This window comes from Talpa europaea, assembly GCF_964194135.1.
Source record: "Talpa europaea genome assembly, chromosome: 4".
Classification (NCBI taxonomy): Eukaryota; Metazoa; Chordata; class Mammalia; order Eulipotyphla; family Talpidae; genus Talpa; species Talpa europaea.
In genome coordinates, this window is record NC_140070.1 from 103,944,272 (window position 1) to 103,972,017 (window position 27,746).

The 27,746-nt window shown below is 42.4% G+C and overlaps 1 protein-coding gene across 5 annotated transcripts in view; it reads right to left on the bottom strand.

Moving 5' to 3' along the window:
• MYLK (myosin light chain kinase) overlaps positions 1-27,746 on the bottom strand; it is a gene marked incomplete at both ends in the record, with an annotated part of 170,417 nt that overhangs the window by 136,718 nt on the left and 5,953 nt on the right. For 4 of the 5 annotated variants that reach the window (XM_084232500.1, XM_084232503.1, XM_084232502.1 and 1 more), the window contains one exon: positions 27,192-27,428. In XM_084232500.1, the coding sequence (XP_084088626.1) occupies positions 27,192-27,356 (165 nt within the window). Of the gene's footprint in view, positions 1-27,191; positions 27,429-27,746 lie in introns of those variants that run through there. The other variant, XM_084232504.1, reaches the window with a different exon arrangement.

The window sequence follows — 27,746 nt, forward strand, 5'->3', positions numbered from 1 at the left end:
AAATGGGTTTGAGTCCTAGTTCAAAATGTAGATTTAAAGCAGATTTAGTCCAAGCAATTGAAATTTCTCTTCTGAAGAAGCATCTGGAAAAATGGAGGGAAAAGCTGCCCAGTTATTTAGCAAAAAACAAAACTCAAACTTTCCTTTCCCCTGCTCCTGCCAATGTCCCTTTCAACTATGCGATCCTCAGGAATCCATGGAGGCTGGGGCCCAGCTGAGCTGGCACTGAGCATCTCCATCCCCAGGGGAGGCCAGATCCATAAATGGTAGCTGCAGCCCCTGCCTAGAAGTCTCAGCTGCCTCCCCACTCCCAAAGCTGGGTACTGCGGGGGGGGGGGGGGGGGGGGCAGAGTTGCTTGTTTCCCTGACCAATTCCCTGCTGGTGAAGGAGAATTCAGGACCAAGTTACTTCCCAAAATGCTTCAAGAGAAGCTGGGGTTGGGGGGAGGGCGGGAGTAGGGGGTCCTGTGTTCAGAGGTTTCCTGTATTTCACACTTTGCAGCCCAAACAGCCCTCTCCCCACCTCCTAGAATATCTGTAATGAAAGGAGGAAGGTAAATGGGTAATCTGCAAAAGGTTGGGCATCTGCTCTCCTTTTCTAGTCACAGAAAATTAAGAAATTATGTAAGTGCCACTCTTAGGTAAAAGCTCTCATTGCTAGCACCTGGGATGAGGAGCTGGAAGGCAGATCTGGCCTCGGACTCAGTGTGGGTAGCTGCTCAGACCACCCAGCTCAGGGAATCCCAGGTGCAGCCAAAGCAGCTGTTAAGAATGAGTGGATGTACTGGCAGGTGCCAGGGTCACCCTAAGAAAGGCCTTTACTGAACTGAGCAAGTTGATGATCATAACAGCCAGGTCTGAGGACTGGGGACAAGGTAAGAATGGGCTAGGAGGGTGGTCCCACGGAGTGACAGCAGGTGGAGGCAGGCAGGGTCCCTGTGTGCTGTCTTCAGGAGAGCAGGCTGTTGGGAGAGGCCTGGAAGGCTCCTGAGAAATGGCCTGGATCATACTCTGTGCTGTTAAAAGGAGTTCAGTGTCAGGTTGGGTACTGGAAGGATCTATAAACCTCATATATTCCTAGAGAGTCTACAGGAACCTGGAAAAGCTGAGACTCCTTCCACCACTACACACATTTGTAGGGAGCCCCTACACTCTGGGAACACTGGTATCACTGGCCGTCCCTAAGCACAGCTTCCCAAAGCAGCCACTTCACCAACACAGGTGGCTGCCACAGTCTGAGCACGTTGGGACTCTTGCCCCAGAAGTTGAGGGGAGTCAGGAGAATGTGCAGCCCAGAAGGAACAGGCATGCTGGGCCCTGGAGCCCTTCACTTCAGTAGCAGGATACAAGCCTGAAAGCAGAGTTTCTTCCAAAGCTGCTTTCTGTTTTAAGAGTCTTGCAGCTGGGTCCAGAGCCTGGAACCCCCTTACCAAGTGGGCATTCGTCCCCTTCCCTTTTTGCTGGACAGGGAAAAGTGGAAAAAACCAGTGCTACCTGGGCGCTCAGTCTCTTTTGCACCAATTGTTACCTCCGACAGGATCACCAGGAAAGTGCAAGTATAAGCCCCGAATGCAGGCTGTAGCAGAGCAGAATCTCAGCTCTGACTGCCCAGCTGGGTGATCTAAGAGGAAGACCCATGTACTCAGGGAACCCTGGCCATATGACTCTCTCAGGCTTTGTCTAAGGCAAAGACCCCAACACCACTCCGGGCTCAGGCTACTGCTGCTCCAGTCCCCTAGTCACAAGGCCAGAGAGTTCTGTAAATAAACCTGTAGACCGGGTACTGGGGACAGAGCTCCATCTCCAAGTAGGTGGCTGTTCTTTATTAAACTGAAAACAATATTCTAAAACCAAGTTAAATGCTGACACAACCAATTCTCACTTATCTTCCTGCTGCAAAAGGAAATAACTTCGTTCTGTTTGTCTTTTTCTGCAGGATGTGTCCTTTTGTTTTTTAAAGATTTATTTACTTATGCATCCAAGAGCTGGGGTATGCAGAGATGCAGGGGCAGAGGGGTGAGAGCATTTACCAGAAACCGAGTGGGGAGTAGAACAGGTGGACTGACTGAAATATACTGCTGAGAGGAGCAGCGGGGGAGACAGGAGAGGTCTGCTGTGCCACGTGGGTTAGCTCCCTGGCTGGGGATCAAACTGCTGCTGCAGTTGCTACTGATAGCTTTATAGTGCTGAGCCTTAACCCCCTGCACCACCAGGGAGGCCCAGGATGTGTCCTTTTTAAGAACTCAGCATACACTGTTAGATGAACAAGATCAAAACCTTAGAAAGGCTTGCGGCTAGTGGAACTAAGTGGGGGAGCAATTCAGAAAGCTACACACTTCTTCTCTTTGTCCACTCCTCCAGGTCCACTCACCCCCACTAGACTGTCTCTGAAATTATCCTCTAACCTCTCCCACCTCTCAACTTTCAGCATTTATACTCTTATTATCTAAAGTGACCACATTTTAAAAACTAGCAGACATTTATTTGATCACAGTGCAAACTGTTTAAAATCAGGCCTGACCCAGTAAATCTGGGGCAAGTAATCACTGTTACAAAACCTTTTACATTTCTTTCCACCCTACAGCAAGCATAGTGGCCCTATTTTCCTTTAAAAAAAAAAATCAGGACATGTTATCTGACAAGATATTTATGGGCAGTCTCCAGGTGCAAGAAGGAGTTGGTGCTATAAAAGTTTCAACATCAAAATACTAGAACGCCAAGGCTATTTGGATGACTTTACTGGAAAAAAAGAGAATATTTTAAATCAGAACGGCTTGCAACAATCGGTGGTGACAATACCTATAGCAGTAACCACGTTAGGCTTTTGTTTATTTCAGGCAGATTTGGCTCAACTCCCCATAAGACTGTTGAGTTACTGAAGGAGGGGAACTAGACATTTCATTTTTGTGACGTTCTCTCCAACTCCAGTGTGGCTGCTAAATCCACCCTCGAGTGGATAGTTGGCTGACGTCTCTTCTCCAATCTTTATGTCCCTGCCCATGTCATTTCAGAGCCACCTTTTTCAATTTCCCAAAATAAGTCACACTGTTGTGCTTTCATGGCTGTGTTCTCCCTGCAGTGGGTCTCATTAAAATTCATAATTCATCTGTATGCAGATTTCCTCTTGCCTGATTCACAGGCAAGACTGTAACTACCTGTGGAAAGAACCCTAATGGCGTGGCATTCAGTGAATCACCAACTCAAAGTTTGGCACAATAAGTATTTTTAAATTAATGACACAGTCACTCTGATAGATCTGAGGATTCCATATTCTCCTTTGTATCAATATCTTTATTAAATAGAGTTGATCCTTGAACTAAGGGTTAGGGACAACCATCCATGCAGTCAAAATCTGCATTCCTTCAGAACTTAGCTCATAGCCTGTGATTGTCCAGAAGCCTTACTGATAACATAAATAGCTGATTTATATACTATCTTTATGTATCACATACTGCATTCCTAAAATAAGGTAAGTTACCGAAAAGACAATGTTTTTAAGAAAATCATAAGGAAGAGCAAATACATTTACAGGCCTGCACTGTATTGATACTGAAAGCTTATGTCATCTGTTTACGAAAAAGTCTAAGTGGACCCTTGCAGTTCCAAGATCAACTGTCTGAGAATGAGGGCTGCAAAGTTGCTCATGAGAATTAAAATTGGCATCTAATATTGGGGGCATAACATGTTGGCTAACAGAGTGAGCATTCTAATAGAACAAAGGCCAGAATGTAAAGAAATTTCAGAGAGAACAAGTCTTGTGAAGGTCCTAAAAACATCAAAATTAGGGTTAGAGGCAACTCATGTGTAAAGGCTGCTGGACGAGAGTCTTCCAGCCATTACTGGATCTCAAGCTGTACTAATAAGAGTGTATTATTCAAACAAGAAGAGGGAAGGCCCGGTCTGCCTGAGCACCATCAGCAGCGTGACTCATGTCCTGGCACCACACATTAACAGGACACTGATGAAGGGACGCAGGACCTGTGAGGTGATGACAGAGCCTACTGCCCAGCTGGCACCTCATAGGCACCAATAAATATCTTTTTAAAAAAATATTTATTTATGCATACAAGAACTGGGGTACAGGCCATAGGTATGAGGGGTGAGGGGATTCACCAGAGAGAGAGAGTGGGGGACAGAACAGGCAGACTGACTGAAATTCACTGCTGAAGGGAGCAGCGGGTGTGACAGAAGAGGTCTGCTGCGCCATGTGTGTATCTCCCTGGCTGGGGATTGAACTTGTGCTGCAGTAGCTGAGGACAGCTTCATAGTTTGCATCTTAACCCCTTGCGCCACCAGGGAGGCCAACTCAATAAATATCTTAGGAGATGTTCCTTTATTGAAAGAACATAAAGACTAGTTGATAAAAGTAGGCCTATGTAGCTGCAATAAAACACACTAAAAGGAGGCCATTTGTATCTTCAAATGCATGAAGAGTTCTTGTATAAAAGACTATGTGCAGCTTCAGAAGACAGAACAGGGATAAATGGGCCCAAAATCTAGGGATGCAGCCTTAGGTTCCATCTGAGGAAGGATAACAATGTTTGAACAACGAAAGGGAACAAGAGATGTGGGAGATCACCATGCCAGAAATGTTCATAAGGAGACTGGAGGAACATCTGGCTGGGATGTTGTCAAGGAAAGTCTTCATGCCCTCTAAGATGCCTTCCAACCCAAATCCCAGTTTTCTAAGAATTTAATATTGATAGACGTGAATGCATGGAAATATTCCATTTACACTATAAGTAACATTCCTGCTACAAATGCAGAGCTTGGAGTGATTTGTTCCTTGAAGGGCTTACTGAACTCACCCACAAAACTATCTGAACCCAGTACATTTTGAAAGACATACTGCTTCAATCTTTCCAGCTTCTTCCACTATTTATTTATTTATTTATTTATTTTTGGCTTTCCATTTCTTCCAGTCAATTTTGACACTTCTTATTTTCCCAGAAAAAAATCTATTTCTTTCAAGATTTTTACATATATTAACAGAGTTGACCATGAAAATATTTTTTCTACTCTACATCAGTGGTTAAAGTCCCATTTGTAAATTTTATGCACATATTTTCCATGATTGGCCATGTTGGGTTTCCCTATTACCTATTTCGAAGACTAGTCATTAAATGTACCATACCAATTTTCTACTTTGTAATAAAATCATTTCTACTTTTATATAAATAACTTGCTTCTACTGTCCTTCAATTTGTTCTATTCTTTGATTTTGTGTGTTGAATGCTTAGTTCATTAATTTTTACTGTTTTTGATAATAACAGAATCATTAAAATTAAGCATGAACTTCTGATATTTGGCTTTACCCAGTTATAAACTACTCAAAAATTAAGATTCTTCTCAGAATATACTTCACATAAGAATATACTTAAGAGTACAAAGGTGCCATATCATAAAAGTTTCAAAACTTTCTAAACAACATGTGAAAAGCTTAAATAAATAAAGAGTAATACTTTGTTCTTGGATTTAAAGTAATTAGTGGGATTGTACTTTATATACAGAATGTTTAAAAAGCTACAATAATTAAAACATTTTTATTCTTGTTCAACAACCTTCATAATCAGGGAAATGCAAATTAAAACCACAATGAGATACCACCTCACACCAGTAAGAATGGTACATATTAAAAAAAACTAGCAACAACAAATGATGGTGAGGATGTGGTGAAAAAGGAACTCTCTTATACTGCTGGTGGGAATGCATACTGGTCCAACCACTATGGAAAGCTGTATGGAGGTTCCTCAGACTACTAAAAATGGAGCTACCATATGACCCAGCAATTCCATTCCTAGGGATCGACCCAAAGGACACAAAAAAATTAATTCATAGGAATACCTGTACCCCTATATTTATTGCAGCACTATTTATAATAGATAAGACTTGGAATCAATCCAAATGCCCAAAAATAGATGACTGGATCAAGAAGATGTAGTATATATATACAATGGACTATTATTCAGCAATCAAGATAAACTAATGTCATTCACAACAACATGGATGGAGCTAGAAGGGATTATGCCCAGTGAAATAAGCCAGAAGAAAAAGAAAAATATCGCATGGTTTTACTCATAGGAGGAATATAGCAGAACCAAACAAGGGATCAAGGGAAAAAATAATAACAAAAAACACAACACAACAAAACAAAAATAAAAAGACAACTATAAATCTGCAGAGACATTCTGCAGAGGAGGGAGAGGGATTAAAACAAGTGTGGAAAGAGCACAAGGGACTATGGTGATGGTGCACGGGTGAACTGGTAGTGGAAATTCTATGGGGACTACACCTGAGAAAAGAAATCAAACATTGTAAAAAAAATGAACAGTGATATAAATATATATATAAATAATTTTTAAAAATTTTATTCTTATACAGGAATATACACATGTTGATTAATAAACAGTGCAGATAATCAAATTGTAAAACACTCTATACAGAAGACTTTAGTATATGATAAGGTGGCTTCAAGTGAATGGGGAAAGAGTGAATTACTCAGTAAATAAAGATAATTTGAAAAAAAAATCATATTTAGGATCCCTACCTCACATTATACACAAAACATCCATTCTGATTAGTGTTCAAAGTAAAAAAATAAAAGGTAGAAGAACTACAGATATAATATTAGAGATTACAAGGATGACACCAATGGTAGAAATCATAAAAGATATGTGAGCAATTAAATTTAAAATTCTGTACTAAAGTAAAATTATGACCAAAATTAAAAGGTAAGCAAGCTAAAAATGTTTGAATCACATACAGAAAACAAAGGTGGATGTTCTTAATATATAAATGTATATAACTAAAGAAAAAGAACACATAAAGCAAAAAGCAAAGGTATGTACAAGAAGTTTATGAGTCAACCAAACACACAAAAATGTTCAGTTTAATCAAGCATATATAAAATAAAAAGTGACATATTTCATTAATTCAGAGCTGGCAGTTAATTTAAGAAGTGTTAACTAGTGCTTATGAGAGTATGGGAAAATGAAATTCTTAAGCATTACTGACGTGACAGCAATAATTTGAATTCATTTTTATTACCTTTAAAATCAGCATAGTAGTAATGCTGATTTTACAAGGCTATCTTAACAATTAGGTAATAGCCACCAAGTCTACTATTTGTCTTAAGAATTACCAAAGATGGGCCTCCCTGGTGGTGCAAGGGGTTAAGTACCGCACTATTAAGTAATCTGCAGCCTCTGCAGCACGAGTTTGATCCACGAGTTTGATCCCCACGAGTTCGATCCCCAGTTGGCCAGGGAGAAACCCACATGGTGAAGCAGACCTCTCCTGTCTCGCCCGCTGCTCCCCTCAGTAGTGTGTTTCAGTCAATCTGCCTGTTCTGTTCCCCGCTGTCTCTGGTGAATCCTCTCACTCCCCTGCATCTCTGTTCTGTACCCCAGCTCTTGTATGCATAAATAAATAAACATTTTTTTAAAAATTACCAAAGATGTCCATCATGGTGGATATGTTAAAGTTATTTAAAAGATGAAATGTTAGAAATCCAAATGTTCTATATCTAGTCTATTTAAGGTCACTATGGTACAACAAAATACCATACAACTATTCAAAATTAAAATCTTGAGGCATATGAGAATATGTTCATTCAATATTAAGTAAAAGGGCAATTTACAAAATTAGTTATTTAATATGTATAATGTGATTGTAGGGGGGCAGGAATGGGCACAGTGCAGGTTTTCTATGATCTGAGTAGATGGGGTAAGGAGAAGAGAATCCTGGAGCCCTCGGTGGTTTTTCAGGCTTTTATTGGGATTTACTAGATACACGGCTACCAAGGGGTACCAGGGGGCTGGAAGGCTAGCAGGCCTGCTAGCCTCCCAGCCCACAGCAAGTCTTCACTCTTTCTGGGCTCTCCGGCGTTCTTTGGTGGTCTCTACTTCTCATTCACTCTCTTTGGCTCTTGTTCTCTCTGCTTCTCTGCTCTCTGCTCTGCTTCTCTTCCCATGGTTCTGCTGGCGTCCCCGTGACGCTGCCCTTAAAAGCCCAGTCTTAGCCCAGGTGAGTCCCATCTACCTATGCCCACACCCTATTCCAGGTGCCCGCCATCAGGCATGCATTCAGGACTGCAGATCCATCATCAGTCCTAATGGCGGGAGGGCAGAAAAGCCTGATATCATTTACTTATCTACAGTGAGCCATATACTTCCTCCCTGTTATAAAAGAAATTAGGAGGAAATCTATAAAAATGTAAACAGCTCAGAATGGTGGGATTGCTTTTTCTTTATTTCCATTTTTTTCACAATGAATATATTTTACTTCAATGAAGAGTAAAAAAAAAAAATTAAAAACTTGCTGAAGTTAAAAAATGCACACATTTGCTAGGAGTACATATTTTATGAAAGTAAGTTAAAACAGAATAGTCCTAACTAGCCCGTCAGAAAGGAAGACAGGCATGGCAGTCCATACTTGTCATTAAGAAAATTCAGCTGACATCGGCATGGCTGGTGACCAGTTGGAGTAAGACCAAATGGGCCTCAGCTGCAGCAGAGCTGGCAGCCGACTTCATGGAAGGTGCGGGGAGGGGCGGGGTGTGGGGAGAAGGTTCCGAATGGGAGCTTTGAACAGTGTCCTCATTCCCTAGCTTGTGCCCAGCAGGACTGCTGAGAGGACTTCAAATGACAACAGAGTCCATCCATCAAGGGCCCAGCGGGCAGCCCACACCCCTGCCCTGAGAACCTCGCACTGGTTAACTCATGCACTGGTTAACTCATCCTGCAAAGACTCAAGTCAGTGGTTAATGACAAGCTCTGAGAGAAACGCCATTGGCAGTCCTGGCTAATTCCTCTCTCAGGTTTAAGTGGTTTCAACCTTTGAGTTGGGAGTCTGGAACCGGGCAGAGCCACCCCCTGGCCCCAGGCGAGGCTGCCAGGGCTTTGGCAGAGTCCTGGGCCTGAGCTGGGTCCACTGAGTGAGACAGCTTTGGGGCATGGAAAGCAGGGAGAGGCTGGGCGCCAACCTCCTCCTCAGCTGTTTTCAATAAGGCTCCACTTCTGAGGTTGCTGGCAGACCTCTGGAAAGATCTGAACCAACCTCACATAATGTTTTCCATCAAACCCACAATTAAGTAATATTCTCTTAACTCATGAGCTGTGCATGAAACCTTTTCCCTGTCACTTCTCAGGTCCTCTCCTAAGCAACCTACAAGCAGGTCAGCTGGAGTTACAACACTTTTGCAGGGTCAGTAGCGACCACAGCGCGGACCTCCCCAGCCCATTACCACCCTTCCTCCTGCTACTCAAGGGCAGAGGGGTGGACATTCAGCTTCACCATGCATACGCCACACTATATACAAATCCTTTCATTTAATCCTCCCGTTAACTCTGGAAGGTCAGCGTTACTCTGCTAATTTTACAGATAAGAAAAATAAAGCCAAAAAAGTTAAGTAATTTGCACAAGCTCCCCAAATTCACGCTCTTCCTATGACAGTCTCTTGGGACAGTCAAATAAGATCATGGGCCAAAAGGTTCTGGATAGGAAAAAGCTCTTCCAAGACCACCTAGTATTTTGGCAAGATATTCCATCAATAACCCCCTCCCCTCGTCACCCTCCCATCCCTCCCCCAGAAATACTCTTGAGAGCACAAATAAGCACATCCTTATTTCCTCAATGAATAAATTAATGGCTCCTAGAATAACCTAGGATGGATTCTACCTTCTACATGAGGTCTTTTAAATGCTTTTGATGCACATTTTATAGTATTTTATACTCTGATAAAAAAGCATAGGGTCTTATTCACTAATATTGTTCATTCACTTATTTGACAAAAGCTTATTGAGCACCTTTCTCAAGTACTGTGCTAGATAATCTGCAGGAGATATAAACACGATTAAGCCTGTCTCCACTCAGGGGCCATCTGTTCACAATGGGGAGATGGAGAAGGCAGAATCAATATGGTAAGTCTTACAATCAAATGTAAGTTAAATGACAGTGTATACACACACTATGCTAATTTGACAGGTAAGAAAAATAGAGTCAAAGAAGCTAAATAATGTGTCTAAGTTCTCCAAATTCTTGCTTTTTCCACGATAGTCTTTCAGGGAAGTCAGATAACATCTAGAACAATAAAGTTGCATCAATCTGCTGCATCGATGCTTAGTGAGCATAACAGAGACTTCAGTGTTTCCTGTCTCACAGGACCTACCCCAGTAGCTGCTGCTCATTGACAGTAGGGGTGAGAACAATAGGTGGTCCCTGTCTTAGGAAACCCACTCACTACCGGGGAAAGCAGTGTCCAACCCTAAAGGCTCCTCATCTAGGACCTAAAGTAGACAAAATGACAAATATACTGAATAACAATCTGCTACAAATGGGAAGATTAAAATTAATGATTATGTGGGCGGGGAGAAGAAAAGAGAAAAAGAACAAATTGTAGTTCAAGACTTGACCTTGTGTGGTTGGAGGAATCTCTGAGCTTGAAACTCTGAGATCATTCCCATCTCAATGTCAGGCTGTGTCTGACACCAGAACCAGGAACAGGAGAGCTGGCAACAGGAGTTAAGCTGGAGGGCAGATGCAGACTGGAGTCTAGTGAGGATTCCAGCATGGAGAGCAGCTTAGAAAATTCAGAGAACTGGACTGTGAGCTAAAGCAGGAAGAAGCTGGTGGAAATTGCTCCAAACTGATAAGCTGAATTTGTGTCTCACAGAGGAGGGAGCAGATGCACTGTGAATATTGGTGCTATGTCTCATCTTTTACTGCTAGCAGGGTGAGGGGAAGACTGGCCTTATTGGAAAGCACTAGAGCTTAAAAATGCCCAAAGTCTTTGTCTCCGTAATCCCCTCTACCACAAACTAATCAACCCACAGTAAATAATCTTAAATATGGAATTGAAAGTTTCATGTATAAAGATGCCCATTAAAATTTAATTAATTTATAAAAGGATATATTGGAAACCACCTAAAAACCACCAATGATGGGATGACTCAATAAATGATAGTGTGTCAAATTAATTTTTTTAAAGATTTATTTATTTATGCATACAAGAGCTGGGGTACAGGCCAGAGGTGTGGGGGGTGAGAGGATTCACCAGAGTCAGAGTGGGGAGCAGAACAGGCAGACTCACTGAAATACACTGCTAAGGGGAGCAGTGGGAGAGTCAGGAGAGGTCTACTGCACCATGTGTGTTGCTCCCTGGCTGGCCGGGAATCAAACTCATGATGCAGTGGCTGCGGATAGCTTCATAGGCTGTGTCTTAACCCCTTGTGCCACCAGGGAGGCCCCGTTGTATCATATTTAAAGAAGGAGTAGCCACTGAAATTTTGCTCATGGAGTCATTTGAAAAATCACATGTTAGGTGAAAAAAGCAGGACACAAACAACATGAACAATTTTAATTCTCACTGAAAGTTACTAAGCACTTACTATCTTACATATATAGCAGACACTTCATTTAAATGATGCCATAATATGGGTGGTAGCACCCCCAGTTTACAGACAGGAATTCTCATTCCAGCTCAGCTATGGAGTTTCAAATACAAATCTCTGGGCTACAAAGGCTGTGCTTTTTCTACTCTTCCTACCACCCCACTGCACAGAGGTTCTTGGTGCCTGACCTTACAATTTATGATCATTTGAGCTTCAGCAAGCCCATGATGACCAGCACAGAGCTGGCCGGTGCTCCTGAAGATGTCGCTTTGAAACAGGTCTCCCAAAGGCTTTTACCCTCAACCTGCCATGGCTGCTATTCTGTTACTTCTTCCTTGGCACCCCCTTCCACCCCTAAAACTCTGAAAAGATCACACTGTCACCCGGCTGGGGGCACTAAGAAGTTCAGGGAGTGTGAGTGAATATAGACTGGAGTGATGTCTGCACCACAGGGAGGTGAAGTGGGGAGCAACAGGCAGGGGCCTGAGCAGGTTAGGAACTAAGAAGTGTAGACAAGGTGGCGATGTGAGTTCTGGGGAGGGGGATCCCAGAACAGAGAACAGCAGGAGCCAGGGCCCTCCACTCTTCTGCCCGAATAGCATCCCTTACCACCTTTAACACCTAGGTAGCTCCTCTATTTAGACACAGGACACATGTACATCTCCTCAGGTATTAACCTGCAGGTCACATGTTTGATGGCAGCACCTAAGTAAACAGACTTCCCTTTAATGACAAAATCACCCCGTGCCTGATGGTGAATTTTAGGAAGCTTGTAGTCAAATCTGTAGCCCTTTCAACCATCAGGAATGCACTGCACCCATCTATGCTCCCTGTTCTTTTATTCTTTTATTTCTGCCCCACATCTTCTCTTAGCTCTTGTCTGACCTCTCACCTCCACCCCAGTAAAGGACTCTAAGCATTATAAAATTGAATCAATAGGGGGCAATATCACCCCTAAGAGGGTGAAGATTGGTTCAGGAGCTAAAAACCTTACCTTTTATATGTACAAAGCACATCTACATGAAGGCACACATCTTATAACAGACACAGAGAGTATCTCTATGAGCCAACCATGAGCTCGAGCAGTTCCTCAGAGAGCACCTTCGCCTGACACAAGCTTGTCCTACCACCACCTCCTCTCGCGCTGCCTCAGCTATTCCCATGCGCTCTCAGATGCAGCTGAAACCCGCAGCCATGACCTTTGTCCCCATCTCTCAAGGCCAACAGTCTCACCTGAGGGGCTTTAATAAGAGCTTCTTTAGGGTGGTGTGTTCAGAGGCACATTCTGTGGCCTGACCTCAGGGGGGCTGCAGAGGATTCCACACCCCCCATCCAGGGAAGCACCCAATATATTCTGATCTACCCCATGTTGACTTCACTGGTGACTCAAGCACCTAGATGTCCAGATTTGACCCCAAATCCCAACCAGCGATGCTTAGATTGCTATAAATGAAGGATGCTATAAATGAATGGTGTTGATTTGATTTTATTGGAAAAGAGCTTTGCCCAGGTGAGCAATGAATCAAGGCTCCTGCTCATTAGATGAGTGTGGGACTCATATTATTATGAGGTTATTATTTTTGCCAATTCCCCAAACCAGCCTCTCCCCTCTCTTCTCTGTATTGAACTACAGCAGGCTTTCCATCCTCCAGCCCAACAGAGTATGGCAGATAATGGAGTGAATAGCCCTGAGTACCTGGCTGTGGGGGGGGGCTGCAGTCTGGGAAACCAGTCTTCGTGGCCACAACTCCTCACTTCTTGTGGGTGGTGTATGCCCAGCATGACAGGCTATGGAAAGTATGCTCAGGTGCCTGGCTCCCCAGCCTAATGCTTTTTAAATCAGGATCCAGATTTGATTTGCTATTCCTTGCCTTCCTGGCTCCAACTCTTCCAGGCTCATTTTTTACTCCCCTGTCAGGCTTCCCAGGGTTTGGGAGTCGGGTGAGCCAAGTCCTCCACACTTCGCAGACAGCCCTCCCTTCCAGGCCTGCGCCTGCCATCTAAATTCCAGCACTTCACAGGCCCAGCTGCTGCCGCCTCAGCCTGCCTCATCTTCCTGCAGTTTCCTGACTTGCATCTCTCAGAGGAGCTGCACAGGGACTCAGTATGTCACCTCCCATCCTCACCATCACTCAGTCCGCCCTGCAAGGACACGGTTTACCTAGTCACCACTCCCTTTCATTTCAGAGCATCTTAAGCAGAGGTCCGGACAGGGATCAAACTTGAAGGACAATCAGGTCTGACATGTGGGTCAGAACTTGCTTCTCTTCCCAGACAGCATTGCAGCCCTCAAGGCTGGCATATGTGGAATGGGTATAGAGGGCGGATTCACAGCCTTGGCCATTGAGGTGGTGAATTCCTTGAATGCAGAGACAGTCTCTTGTCCCCTCTGCCATCTTTTTATCCCAGCTTTACCAAATGTCCTGCATATGGCTAATGATTGCTGAACTGAATTAACCTGTAAACCACCTGATCAAGTCAGCCCTCCTGCGTGTCATGTCATGTAGCACCGGGGATCAGCCTAGTGGCCACACTAAGAAAACCACTAGATGTCTACTAAATTTCTTGTTCAAGTTTCATTTTTATGGAATCATGGGCTGTGAGAGCAGGAGTTCCAACCTCCTCATTTGCAGATGTGGAAACTAAAGCCCAGAAGTCAGTGCAAGTTAGAGGCAAAATCCAGGCATGTGACCAGCAGCCAGCCTTCTGTCTAGGGTCACATAGTCAGTGCTACCAGAAGCCAGCTCCCTACAATAACCAACAAACTTCTAAACAAAGATATCTTCAAAGGAAGCATTTCAGCATCGCTAGTTGACTATAGTGCCCCGATGTATTTAAGTCCATCTTTGTCAACTACAACCCCACCAGGCCTTACTCCTTCCCTACTATGGACAAGGCCACATCTTAGATGCCATGGAGAACAACAAACGAGTAAGAAATCATTCTCAATAGACTTTCATCACAGAACATAAATAACCAGAACATAAAACCTAACTAACATACATGGTAAATTCAAGCTTAATGTCATTGACAGATTCTTGGAAACCACTACTTAGGTGAAAGGATGGATGACAAGATGTTATTCAAGGACCTGCTATAAAGGATAAGAAATCCCCAGCTAAGTCATAACGGAGGAGAATTGGGATGGGCTCCCTGGTAGAAGTGGAAAGGCCTGGGTAGCATTCTTGAAGATTTTGGGTCCAGGCTTCAGTTAGAAAGGACAAAAAAATCAGAGCAGAAGAGCCCAGAACCTGGTCAAGGATGGGGCCCAGGTAGAAGGGCAGCTGGGAAGAGCACTGGCTCAGAGGATGGCCCCACACTGTCAACAGTGAATACTAGGTAGGGAATTTAGATTCAAAACCATGCCAGGATTTTAGGCCAAACAGAAGTGCTCCAAGAAGAACCCTGCAGTATATGAAGCCTGGAAGAAACTGATCGGGAAACACCTGGAGGACTTGGCAGATAAGGCCAACCCAGGGGTGGGACAGAATGTCACCCTTTAGGAATGTCCAGAGAGTGCATGGGCAGATTTAACTCAGAGAGGGTGATGAGAAGCCAGCCTCATTCTTCTACCTCATTCTCCCTCTGAGTGCTGTTCTCTGGGAGTCACTGGGCTCTCAGAGTACATTTACATACACTTGGTTCTATTTAATTCTGGGGATATTTTTCCAAGTGCTTAGGTACGGTAGATGGGATAACCTATACTTTCTAGCTTCTATCAAACCTAAAAGGGCTTGGACACTGTAAGATGTAAATATATTGTATATGCTTAAATGTAGGAGATAATTAGAACGAAATTCAAAGAAAATGCCAATACTAAGATGTCAGGACTAAATAAGAAAATAAAATGTTGAAGATGGGAATAACTGTCAAGATCATCAGGTCTAACTCCCCACCTGATTTGTAGATACCAAATCCTTATAAATGAAACCCACACAAGTGTTGAGCCAGTCTTCCTCAAAGACTCCAATTCTAAGCAGATAACATAGTGTATGGCTTGTGGTAAAATAAATATTAATTGAATGGATCAAATCCAAATACTTGAAATCTACCTTAGGTAAAAGTAGAACAGAGCTTTAATGAGTCAAGGATTACAAGTTAGAGAATTCACAAGCTGAACAAATCTTTACTGACCCATCAGGAGCTAGTACTAAGATTCTTTTTTTAATTAAACATGTAAAATGCTCTACTTCTTTCTCCACTTTATATTATTCAGACACATTTCCATTTATGGATGTAGCACCCCCTCCAAATGAAAGTGAAACAAAGAATACACTACAAAATTTATCTCACAGAATTTCAGATCACAAACAGCCTTAGAAGAAATCTGAGACTAGTGTTGAAAGTTTTAAGGCCACATTCTAAGAACTAACCCCCAAGCCTAGTAGCCTTCCACAATATATTATGCTGATAATCTAATTAAATTTTAAATTGTAGAGTACAGAATATAACCCTCCTGAAATGTGGCAATGGAAAAGAATAAGATGGGCTGGATAAGCTGGAAAAGACTTTGGAGAGGAGAAAAGCTTTAATTTTCCAATCCCAAAATCGATAATCCAATTGTTATGAGATCACGGAAATGGAGACCATGTTTTGTTTTGTTTTTTTTCTTTGTAGTCCCAGTGTCTGGACTACAAAGGAAACTCAATTTCTGTAGGCTTATTTTATAACAAAGTAGCATCTTAATGGTTAACATCATTTAAATTTGGAAGTTGCATATGATAAGTGATGGGAACATCTTGGGTTTTGCAGAAATTCTATCTATGTGAAAAAAGAAGCCAGGCCTCAGTGATATCCCCCAGGCCTATGCAGATCTCACTCATGCCAAACTCAGCATTTTATATCTTGTTCCTCATGCCACCTCATGCATACAGAGGTGAATCTGATTAGAGCAAGAATCTGGTCTCTAATCTGGTCTCTCCATCTCCCATAGCTCATTTTGAAAAGAGCATTGCTCACTTTGAAATGTTTCCATTTCAAGGCAGACAGTCAAGAAAATTGGAAGCATGTTAAAATAATAAGAACCTTATTAGTAGAGAGATATATCTAGCTAGCAACAGGCTATCCGTGATAGGTAAACTATTACTGCAAAATTTAAAAACTATACTTAAAGGACTGAACAACAAAAACCAATTCTATTCACATGGCTCCAAATCTTTTTCTAATTTGAGGTAGGGAAGGCATAGATGCATTCACAGGGTGGTGATCAGGCTGTGCTCCATTCCTCTGTCCACTTTATATTTTTCACACACATTTCCATTGATGGATATAACTCCCCCAAATGAGAAGTATGCTATTATGCAAAACCTACCCTATGGACTTATTTGTTCAATGATATCTCTTTGAGCATAAGTGAGTTCCTTTATGTTATTTTAAATGTAACTTAATGTAGTTTATACACATGTTGATTTTTAATAACGCACACCTGAAACTTATAAGCTGCCACAGCACAATGTTATTTCAAAAAAAATTAAAATGAAGACTACCAAAAGTAAATAAATAGTACCTGAATATCTTTATAAAAACTCCTTTTGTCCTTCTTCTTTAAGAGTCAAGTTATGAAGTGTCCAAAGTAGAATTCTTGGCAAAGCCTGTAAAGGTTTTATTGTCTCTGACCCAGGCAGGGAGAGCCAACCATTTGCGTTCCAGCAAAGGAAGATTCCACCTGCTTCCTCATGGCCCCAAAGGTGGGCTCTTGGAGCTTTTATTTTGTAGTTTTTCAGATACAAAAATACTTTAAAAGTATTTTGCAGTGATATCCACTTGTGTACCTGCTAATAGGGCTGTGTAACATATTTTATCACAATGTTACGTATTTTCCCTTGCCCAGATTTTGTCTCTGTTCCTTTCAACGTAAACTATGTTTTTATCGTGACCATTTATGAAATAGAATCTAGAATTTGAACTCAGTGGACATCATTTGACATGCAACTTTATTGTGCTTTTTAGAAATGACATAAGCCATTCCCATCTACTGTTAAATACTTCCAGCGATAAGATGTATATAAAGTAAAAGGTGAAGTTGAGAGTATAAAATGGCAAAAGTTACTCTCCCTCTTACTCTTTTCCTTACTTCCCAAATAAAACCATAGAAATCATCTTTCTACTCTTCTCATCAATAACTCCACAATTCTAGATAATGTATGCTGTGTCTATGTCTTCATTTAAGAATTGAACAGCACTTAGTGGATTCCGATTAAGAATGGCAAGGAATTTTGCTCCTTATCACCAGTCCTATATTTAGTTTTATATCTTCTATTGGATCTTTATGGCATGATTACAAACTCATAGAAAGTGGGTGGGGAAAAAATGTCATGAGGGCCTTCTTGCCCATATTTTACTGTCCTGTTATTGATAAAGACATGGCTAAGGAAAAAGCAAAGTCATAACTGGCAACAGCATTTGCCCTTGTGGCAGGAGATGCCTAGGAGTAGGGGGGAGGGGTGGCAATAGCAAGTTGGAAAAGACATGCTCAGATGCAGGGGGTGGCACCCACTGCCCAAGTGTTGCCATGTGGAAGTGTTGTCTGATCTTATTTCCTGAGAAAGCTATTCAGAAATAATTATATGTATAAACTTTCCACTTGTAAATCTGCTCAAATTTTTTGAGACTACTGCTGGCCCAACACAAAAGGTCTATGTGCCAAATGTGGCTCATGAACTGACCAATTTTTACCTCTATCATTATGGTTTTAAATCATACACCCAAACCTCTGTTATTTGGCCCATCCATTTCAGATGGCACTTCCTCACTTCTCATTCTGTGAGATGAGGGCGTCAGTCTCCCAATAGCTTTTGCTTCCTCCAAAGAGGTTTTCCATCTCTTCTTTGCCTTTCACCATTCCTTTACTTTGACTTTCCAAAGTTTACAGAGCTTACTTTCTGTTCTGTGACTGTAACTAACACTTTTGAGTTTTGTCCATGGGTTGATTTAAAATAACAATTAAGAACTATGATCGAAGCACTAGTTTACAAATGCATGTGGTTGATGTGGGTTTTCCAGCCCTTGAGGGGAGTGTTGGCTCTCTGATGAGTGCAAACTCTGTGTAACTCAATGGGTGCTGGCAGACTTCACTAAGAGTGTTGGGGCATGGAGCAACACATTTGACATATTTCTATCCTGTGGCAAAGTAAATAGACCTTCTTCTGAGATATGGGTTAATACCCACAATAAGAGCTTCCGTTTCCTGCACTGAGATATAAAGTAACCAGTCCTTTTCTTTTTTTTAATCACCCTGAGTTCTACCCTACAGCCCACTCTGACTCTCCATATGCTGTCACCTCAAATTTGTGGCTCTGCTGAAGTTTCACCCCTTATCTGTTCCGATGGGTAATGCTGTTATAGCCTTCAATACAATCCCAAGAAAATCTCTCTCTGGTCCAACAACTTCCCTCCACCTGCTCTCAGTGCAGTTCAGAATGCATTTACTTTTGAACCTCTCATTTCAATGGCATGTTTGGATGGAGGAGAAATTAATAAGTCTGTTCAGCTCAGCATTTTGAGCCAGAGGGAGCCAGCAATTGCTGACAATTGTAGCTTTAGCAATACATGTGCTGTCATATCCCAGTTTGCTACTTTTCCCTTGAATACTTCAGGAACTCTGTAATACCCAGGGAGTCCACCCCCAGCCCCCATGCCATGAGAATTCCCAAGCCTCCCAAGCAGTTAAAGAAATTTTGGGAACACCTCAAGCTTGCTGGGATTCTAAGATTACACCCTTCAATAAAGATGGACACAAATGCAAACACTAATTTGTTGGGATATGTGCACTATTATGTTAGTTACAGTGCTATTTATAAGAGCCAAGTTAAAGAAAAACCTAAGTGCCCAACTACAGATGAATAGATAAAGATGTGGTATATACACACAATGGAATACTACTCAGGTATTTAAAAAAAGATGGACTCTTGTCATCCGCAACTACACCAATGGATGGAACTAGAGGGAATTATGTTAAAATAAGTCAGAGAAGACAAAAGATTGGATGGTATCATTTATATGTGGAATATAAAGAAATAAAACAAAGGGTCACGCAAAACCAATCAGTAACAAACACTAGAAATCTAATTGTGGAACTGAGGCAGGGAAGGTGTGCGAAGGAAACGTAGTCGAGAGGGAGAACAATGGACTAGGATGGAAACTATGGGTGCCTTGGTGGAGGGAATGAGGCATCCGAAGAGTGATCCTGTGCCTCTTAATCACATACAATAATGTAACTCAATGTTACCTCAATTAAAAAAAAAAAGAATTGAGGGTTAGAAAGCTGAGACTTAGACCTATGATGTAACAGATTAATGTGGGGGGGAAAAGCAAAAAGAAGTTAAATAAAGGGAGCAATCCATATACATGGTCCCATTTGTATACTTAAAAGCATGTTTATATTTGAATAGAACATTTCTGCAGTGATACCAGAATTGTTAATAGTGGCTGTCTCTGGAGAGTGTAAATAAGGGTCGAAGCAAGAAACATTACCTTGTTACACTACATTGTTTGAATTTTTTAATTTAAAAATAAGATAACCTTTAAAGCTTTACTTCTTTATAACAAAGTTATAGGCACAGAGATGATTAGTGAATGATACATTTTAAAAAGGCCAAAGTAGGCAACTCTTTCCTGTGGTTATTACTCATGAATAACCTTATGTGATTATTGGGAATATTCCACATCCTGTTGCCATGACTCTTCTGTACTCTAATAGCAAGTTTTAAAAAGAAAACACACTTAAGGGAAGAAGCCTGAATTTAAATTTGACCCTGAGGCCAGATAAGATGGACTGGAAGAAGGAAGGTCACTCTAGATGAAGGCTCAGCCAGAGGAAAGGGAGGGAGCAGGAACAAGGGCCTAGGTGGGGAACTAGAAAGGATCTAGAAAGGTTGACAGGGAGTGGGGTAGGGTAAGGGGTGATAAGAATACTGGCAAGGGATCTGGCATCTACTACTACTCTAGTTCCAGGGAACCAAATATGTATTGAACACCCCTCATGTGGCAGGTCCATGGTGTCCTGGGGCACAAAGATGAATAAGAAACAGTCACTGAGTTCAAGGAACCAGATGAGACAGGTAAAAAAGATGGTGCCAGAAAGTATGAGGACTAAAAGATTTGGACCCAAAAGTACTGCACGTATTGCCTCCTTCAGTAACTTGCCAAGTTTTATAATCACTCTGAGCCTCTATTTAAAAAAATAAAATTAGGATAAAGCTACCCTATCAAGAGGATAAAGTGACTAGCATTACCTGCCTGGCCCTAATAGGACAGCAACAAAAGATAGTTTGAGGATTCTTCTCCAGAAGCAAGGAAAACAAAGGGAAGATAAACAGCTGGGATTACAAATAAAAAGTTCCTATATAGGAAAAGAAAGAATAATCAAAATAAAGAGACATTCTACAGAATGAGAGAAAATATTTGCACACCATGCAACAGATAAGGGACTGATAGCAAAGATCTACAAAGAACTTACACAACTCAATAAAAACACAGCAAACAACCCAGTCAAAAAAAATGAGCAAAAGAAACTTAAAAAACACTTCTCCAAAGAAGTAAAGCAAAGGGGCAACAGGCATATGAAAAAATGTCCAATATCATTAGTTATCAGGAAAATGCAAATCAAAACCACAATGAGATACCACTTCACTCCAGTAAGACTGGCCCACATCAAAAAAACCAGAAACAACAAATTATGGAGAAGATGTGGATATAAAGAAACCCTCTTACACTCCTGGTGGTAATGTAAACTGGTTCAGCCACTATGGAAAGCTGTGTGGAGGTTCCTTGGAACACTAAAAATGGAGCTACCATATGATCCAGTGATTCCATGCCTACCAAAGGATGCAAAAACACTAATTTGAGAGGAAACCTGCGCTCCTGTTTATTGCAGCACTCTTTACAATAGCCAAGATATGGAAATATCCCAAATGCCCCAAAACATATAGCTGAAGGATCAAAAAGTTGTGGTATACTTATACAGTGGAATATTACTAAGTGATCAAAAAAGACAAACTTGAACTTGTGCCTTTTGCAGCATCATGATGGAGCTGGAAGGGGTTACGCTAGCCAAAATAAGTCAGAAGGAGAAAGGTAAATATCAGATGGTCTCACTTCTGTGTGGAATGTAGAGAAACCAAACACAAGGTTAAGAAAATGTCAAAACTAGCAAGTTGACCATAGAACTGAAGCATACAGCAAAGGAGGGGGCGGGAGAGCAAAACTGGAGAGGGATGAACACAAGGGAAAATGGTGATGGTTCACAGGTGATATGGTGGCAGGACAACTATGGGGGTTACAATGATGTAAGAAAAAATTTAATTAATTAAAAAAATTAATAAATAAAACTGTCACTAATGGAAGTAAGTTGTTCCTTTAAAAATTTTTTAAAAAGCTAGTTTCCTTTCTCTCACACTCTGCCCCCCTTCCATAACTCTATGGGAATGACAAAACATTTCTTGTTTAACCTTTCTCCTCAAAGATGATACCAGACAAAGTATCTGTTCTGTGTGTATAGCTGGGGAGAAGGGGAAGGGAGGAAAGGGACAGTGCTGGAGAGCAGCAGTTGGATATGAAAGGCCTCAAAGACAGCCCTAAGGAATTTCCTCCAAGGCTCAAGGACAGTAAGCAGGGGTGGGAGGTGGGGGGTAGGGTGGCCTAGTCAGCAGTAGGAAGGACAAGCTGCAAGCACAGAAGTCAGAAAGCAGGAAACCATTTTTCAAGGCTCTCCAAACCTCATCCTAACCTCTTCTACATTCCTAAAGTACAAACTTTGTATTGAACTATTTCAAGCATTTAATTACACACTGTCATATTTTACTGTTTTATATGCACAACTTTTCTCAGAACCAAACCAGTTAGGACTCTGGGGGCCAGAGAGCAGACCAGATGCTTCTTTCAAATTTCTCAGAATGGTGGTTGTTTCTGAGTTAGAAGCAAAAGGAAAGAAGGTGGTGGGGGGAGCATACTACTGTTGGTGAGAGAAGAAACTGAGGAAGCAGGCTGCCCCTTTATTGTGAAGCTCACTTCAGTAAACACCAAGACCCCTTGTCTGAACTGAAACTTCCTTTGGGCCATACTGCTCAAGAGGCACTGAAATATCAGCTCATTTGATTCACAGGACAGCCAGGCCCTATCATCATATTTGCTTTTTCTAAGAATGAATTCCAGGGCAGAGAGGAAGATGTCCTGTCATTTTGATATTCTTCCCACCATTTCACTACTTTCATACTTGACTGTGGTGGGGGAGCAGCCCACAGGTACTCCAGGTACCACATGGGCAACAGAAGAGTTGGGAGAGTTTCAGGCAGCCCCTGGCATCTGTGGGGCTGGCTCTCTCTGCATGGAGGCTCCCAGAGGCCCTGAACCCAGCGCTCGCTAGGCAGTGACATAGCCCAGCTTACTGCTCTTCCCACCCTCCTTCCATCCTGACATGTGGGCAGGCAACAGGCCCATCTACCATGCTGTCGCCTCAGAAAACTACTGCCCCTGACCACCCCATTTAGGCCTGGTCACCTCATAAGAAAAGTCCCAGACTGGCCTCGGAAGTGGGCTCTAGTTTAGAATTCTAGGGCCCTGGTGCCTGAACTTGGAAGAATGATGCAGCTCTGTGGGCATAGACCTTGGCAGACAGATGCCCTGCTCTGGGGTGAGGGTATAGACCGATGAAGGAACAGGACTTGCAAAAACCTGGGCTCACGTTGCCTGGGTTTAAAGGTGGTACTGATGAGATCTAGAGCCAGAGTTTTATAAGTTCCTGAAAATATAATTTCCTCAAGATTTGGGCTGGCAGAGCCAAGAAAAGGGAGGTAGTTTTGGCCTAATCAGAAGACCCTTATCATACAGCAGTTTTTCAATAATGGCACTGATTTATCAATAAACCCCATATGGTTGACTTCCTCTCATAAACCCTCGACCCTGTTGGTTCAAGCCAGATGGCCACAGCCAGGGAGGAAAGAATTCTTGTAGAATGCTTTTAACTGCAGGACCACATGCCACTCAGAATAAAGCACTTCCATCACTAGCAGTGCATTTGGCAAGGATGTAAAGCATTTTTACATTTTTCTCTGCACTGTGCCTTCTCCCTATTTATTCACATCATTTAAAGGGGCACTATCTCCACATGCATGTCATTAGGTGTTTATCAAGTAGCAATATTTTTCATAAGATTTCTTATGTAAATGTAGCCAAATATCTTATCTGGGAAAGTCTTTAAGTCTTAGGATTTTTATCCTATAGCTCTTGGTCTTTAGGCTTCCTCTGTACTCTCCACCCACACCCACCTCAACCAATTGTTAGTGTTCTGGTTTTTTGTCTCCTGGTTTTAGTTTGGCTACCTGAGTTTCAGGCAGCACATCTGCATCCAAGGCAGGAAGCAGGAGAGGAATAGAATATGAGAGCATCAAATATATATATATATAATTAGGAAGCAAGAGTTTTCCCAGAAACTCCCCAATGAACTTCTGCCAGAATGTCTCACTGAGCCACCCGTAGTTGCAAAGAAAGCTTTTAGAGTGGCATCTAAAGTAGAAAAGGACAAGGGCGAAGGGGACTGGCAATGGTGTTGGCTGTCCAAAGTATCTGCCACAAAGAAAAGTCCTAATAAACATGAGGGTCTGAGGCCACAGAGCTAAACATCTCAAAACTCGGAACATCTCAGAAAAAGACAAACCACAAGAGCACTGTGGTCCCACTTTAATGTCACCAAAATTTTCTTGCTAGAAAGAGGGGCTTTATTAGAGGAGGGGATTCATTAAGCCCTTGGCCTAAAAATAGGCATAAAAAGGAAAATGGGGCAGGCCAGGCAAGTGCCTCTCTCAGGGATAAAAACATAGAGCGTAAGTTTGAACCAACTTTTAAGTAGCAGTTTTAAAAGGTAATGGGAAACCAACCTTCCTAACTTCCTCATAGCCACGCTATCCAGCTATCCACGTTGTCTCTACAGAAATGGGAGGATCACTGTGCCTCCTTCAGAAGAACCCAGGACATTTCATTGGCCTCCACGCCCAGACTTTAGGACTCCAGATGGTGGTGGCAACTTTAAAGAGGGGAAGAGAGTGGTGGGGAGGAAGGTAGGCAGAGCTTCTGAGGGCAGCTATAAGAAAGGGAAAGATTCCTGCTGACTGCAACCGGCATCAGTTTGGGCCTAAGAAGTAGTTTGAAGGTAAGGTTCAATTTTTAAAAATCACTCACTCGTGAGAGATTTTGCAAGAGACCAATTACTGCAGACCTGAGGTCCTGAGGTTGCCATGAAACTGACAGCAAGACAGGAGGTGGCCCAGGGCCTGGAGAGAGGGGTCATCTGTAAGCCAGCTCAGGTGGGCACAGAAGAGAAGGTTAACATGCACCGGAGGCAGAGGCCATGGACTGTGGTCAATGGCTGAGCCTGTATGGAGCTCTGCCTTTGTAACTAGCAATTCCTGCTCCCAACCTCTGTCACTCTGGGTTCGCACCACCTTCTCTGGGGGCACAGGGTCAAAAACACCTCCTGATGAACTTCATCTCTGGTATCAAAACTGCCAGCTTTCTTATTCTGAAATCATTTGAGGTGACTCTCCCTGGGTAAAAAACATTGTTCTGTGTCCTCTGTTGCAGTGATAATACACTTTTACAGTGTGCTTGTTTGCAAAGCATTTTCTGCAGCGGCCTGTCCTTCCGCATGTCTCCCCAAAAGCTTTCAGATGAAGCCACTCTGCCTAACATCGCTCTAGAACTGTCTTTATTCTGTGCCCACTACCTGCTAGCATGCCTGCAAGGTGTTCTGGGTTGACTCCATGCAGGTGGTGAGTGGTAATGTAGCTCTACAGGCTGCTACTAAAAGGAACACATTAATTTTGATACCTGGTCCACATTTAATATATAAATTCAATTATTTCATCAATATAAGCCAAATTTTTTCATGCTGAAAGGATACTTGAAGAATTCTGCAGTCAACACAGAGTACATTAAATACCACTGAATTGTTTAAGATGGTTAAATTTATGACATGTGAATTTCACCTCATTAAAAATATTTATTGTTCTCTTTAAAATTTATAAAGTACTTTTTCCCCCTACAACTCATTTTCTTATCACATATCTGCCAACAAGAAATATAGAAACAGCTAGTTTTTTCTTCTCAGACAAGGAAATCTGCATTCATGGACATTCTGACCTGTCTGCCAGGGAGTGACCAAGCAGCAGAGTGCTTGGGTGCTGACACCTGCCAGTGCTCATTCTAGGAGGGTTCCAAATCAAATCTCTCAAAGTCTCTTTCATGACCTCCAGGATCAGCAAAGGAAGCAAAGGCCTCCCCATGCTATAGGGAAGCAACTCTTCCTCTCCATGTTTCTCTGAATTTGAGAAACGAATCTGCCCTGAGAGGAGGCAGGAGGGTGAGATCAGTTTTGTAAAACCATTTTTTCAAAGTTAATTTTTAATTTTAAGTGTAAATTCAATGTTTTATAACATTCATAAAGGTGTGCAGCCATTAGCAGTTGCTTCCCACACTTCCTCCCTCACCCCTGGCAAATACTTTCTATCTCTATAGGTTTCCCTACTCTAGACAGTTCATGTAAATGGAATAATTCAATGTGTGGCCCTTTGTATCTGCCTTCTTTCACATAACATAATGTTTCCAGGATCCATCTATGCTGTGTGTGTATCAGTACCATTCCTTTCCCTGGCTGTCTAAGCCATTTCTAAGTCCCCAGGGAGTCTTCCTATTGCTTCTTTCCTGCCAGCTCTGGGGCTATGGGATGGAGGGGCACAGGATTGGGCAACAGAGAAGAGCCCTCACCATGGTAGTACCCAAAGTAAAGAAACAGACTCCCCAGACCACCAACACTCCCCCATAATCTTCTTCAAGTAAAAGACGTAACAAGGCTGTTCTGTCTGACCGACTAGTAAACTGTCTTAACTAGACAGGCGTGTGAGGAGCACAAAGCACTGTGCAGCCCCTGCACACTGTCCAGATGACCCAGTAGCCCAGTGGCCCACACAGGAGAGCCATGTGCCCAGCCTCTTCCTTCACAAGCTTTCAGGGGCCTGCTCTGAAATTGCAGATTCACACTGCAACCTATGCATTCCTTATCACATCTCTTTTCTTTCACTCAGATCAAAGATTTCTAGCTTTAAAGCATTTCCTAGAGCCCGTGAGTTTAATTCCAAGACAGATATTACTTGCAAATCTCCCTGACTCTCAAATGTATCTCCATGTCAAGCAGATGATTGGACTTGCTAGTGGCCTGAGTCAGCAGCTTACTACACATCTTGCCAACTGGGCATAACCTCAGATACTCTTACAGCTATTCTTCAATGTTCCTGTCTTCTCCTTTCTAGTGTAAGATAGACAAGGAATTATCATGTCTGTTTGCAGGTCTACCCAGAAAGGGCAAGAGACTAATATTCATTAGTACAAGTTAACAGAACAGAGTAAGGGGTCCAATTACTCATCCTACTGCTCTGCACTTAACAAGTGGAAACACGAGAGGATTAGTAAACTAAATACTCCTTGAGGGGTGAGAGAAATATTAGTTCTCAATTACGTAGATTTATAGGTATATATTTAAATCCAAGCTGTGTTCTCTCTGCCACAGCCCATTCTTTTTCCATAATCAGGAAGTACATATCCAGAACATGACCTACATTAGCAGCAAAACATCTGTGTCATCCCCACCACTGGAGTTCTCCAACACAGACTAAAGGAAAGAAATAGGTCAAGTTGATACATATTTACTTTCAGTGTGGGTCTAAAAGAAAACTAGGCCTTCTACCATAAAGGAAAGGCCTTGAGAAGGAATGACACCCCCAGTCCAGTGCCCAAATCAACGACACTTCTTACCCGCCCTTCAAACTTGGCGGTGCCTCCTTCTTTGATGCAGAGGTTCCGGGGTGGCAAGGTGAAAGCAGGGGCCTCAGTCAGGGGCATGGAGCTGACTCTTGAGTGATCCACACTGAGAGAAGTTTTGGAAATGTGCGTTGAAGCAACCAGCTTTACATCCCCCATGGTCTGCAAACAGGAAGGAAGAGCAGGTCAGAGGAGAAAAACACAACCCTTGCTTTCATGTAGACAGTGGAAGGCCCAGCATGCTGGTGAGACCACTATGTTGTGAATTATTCTGGGGGCAGGTGCCCTGTTAGGTCAGGGTTCACATGGAGCTCCTCCCTGGGTATAAGAAGCTCTTGCCTTCCACACACTTGCTGGGTGATGCCCAGTGTACCCTAAATACCAGCTCCCTGGGTAATACGTGGGCTTCCTCAAAACTTGTCCAAGAACTTCTAGGGAAGGGATAGCTGGGACAAAAAGAGAGAATCTGGAGGGATCTTCAAGATTTTACAAGAGGTATCTGAATTCAGTACTTAATAGCCAGCGACGCTTCAGAACCAACATCTCTAT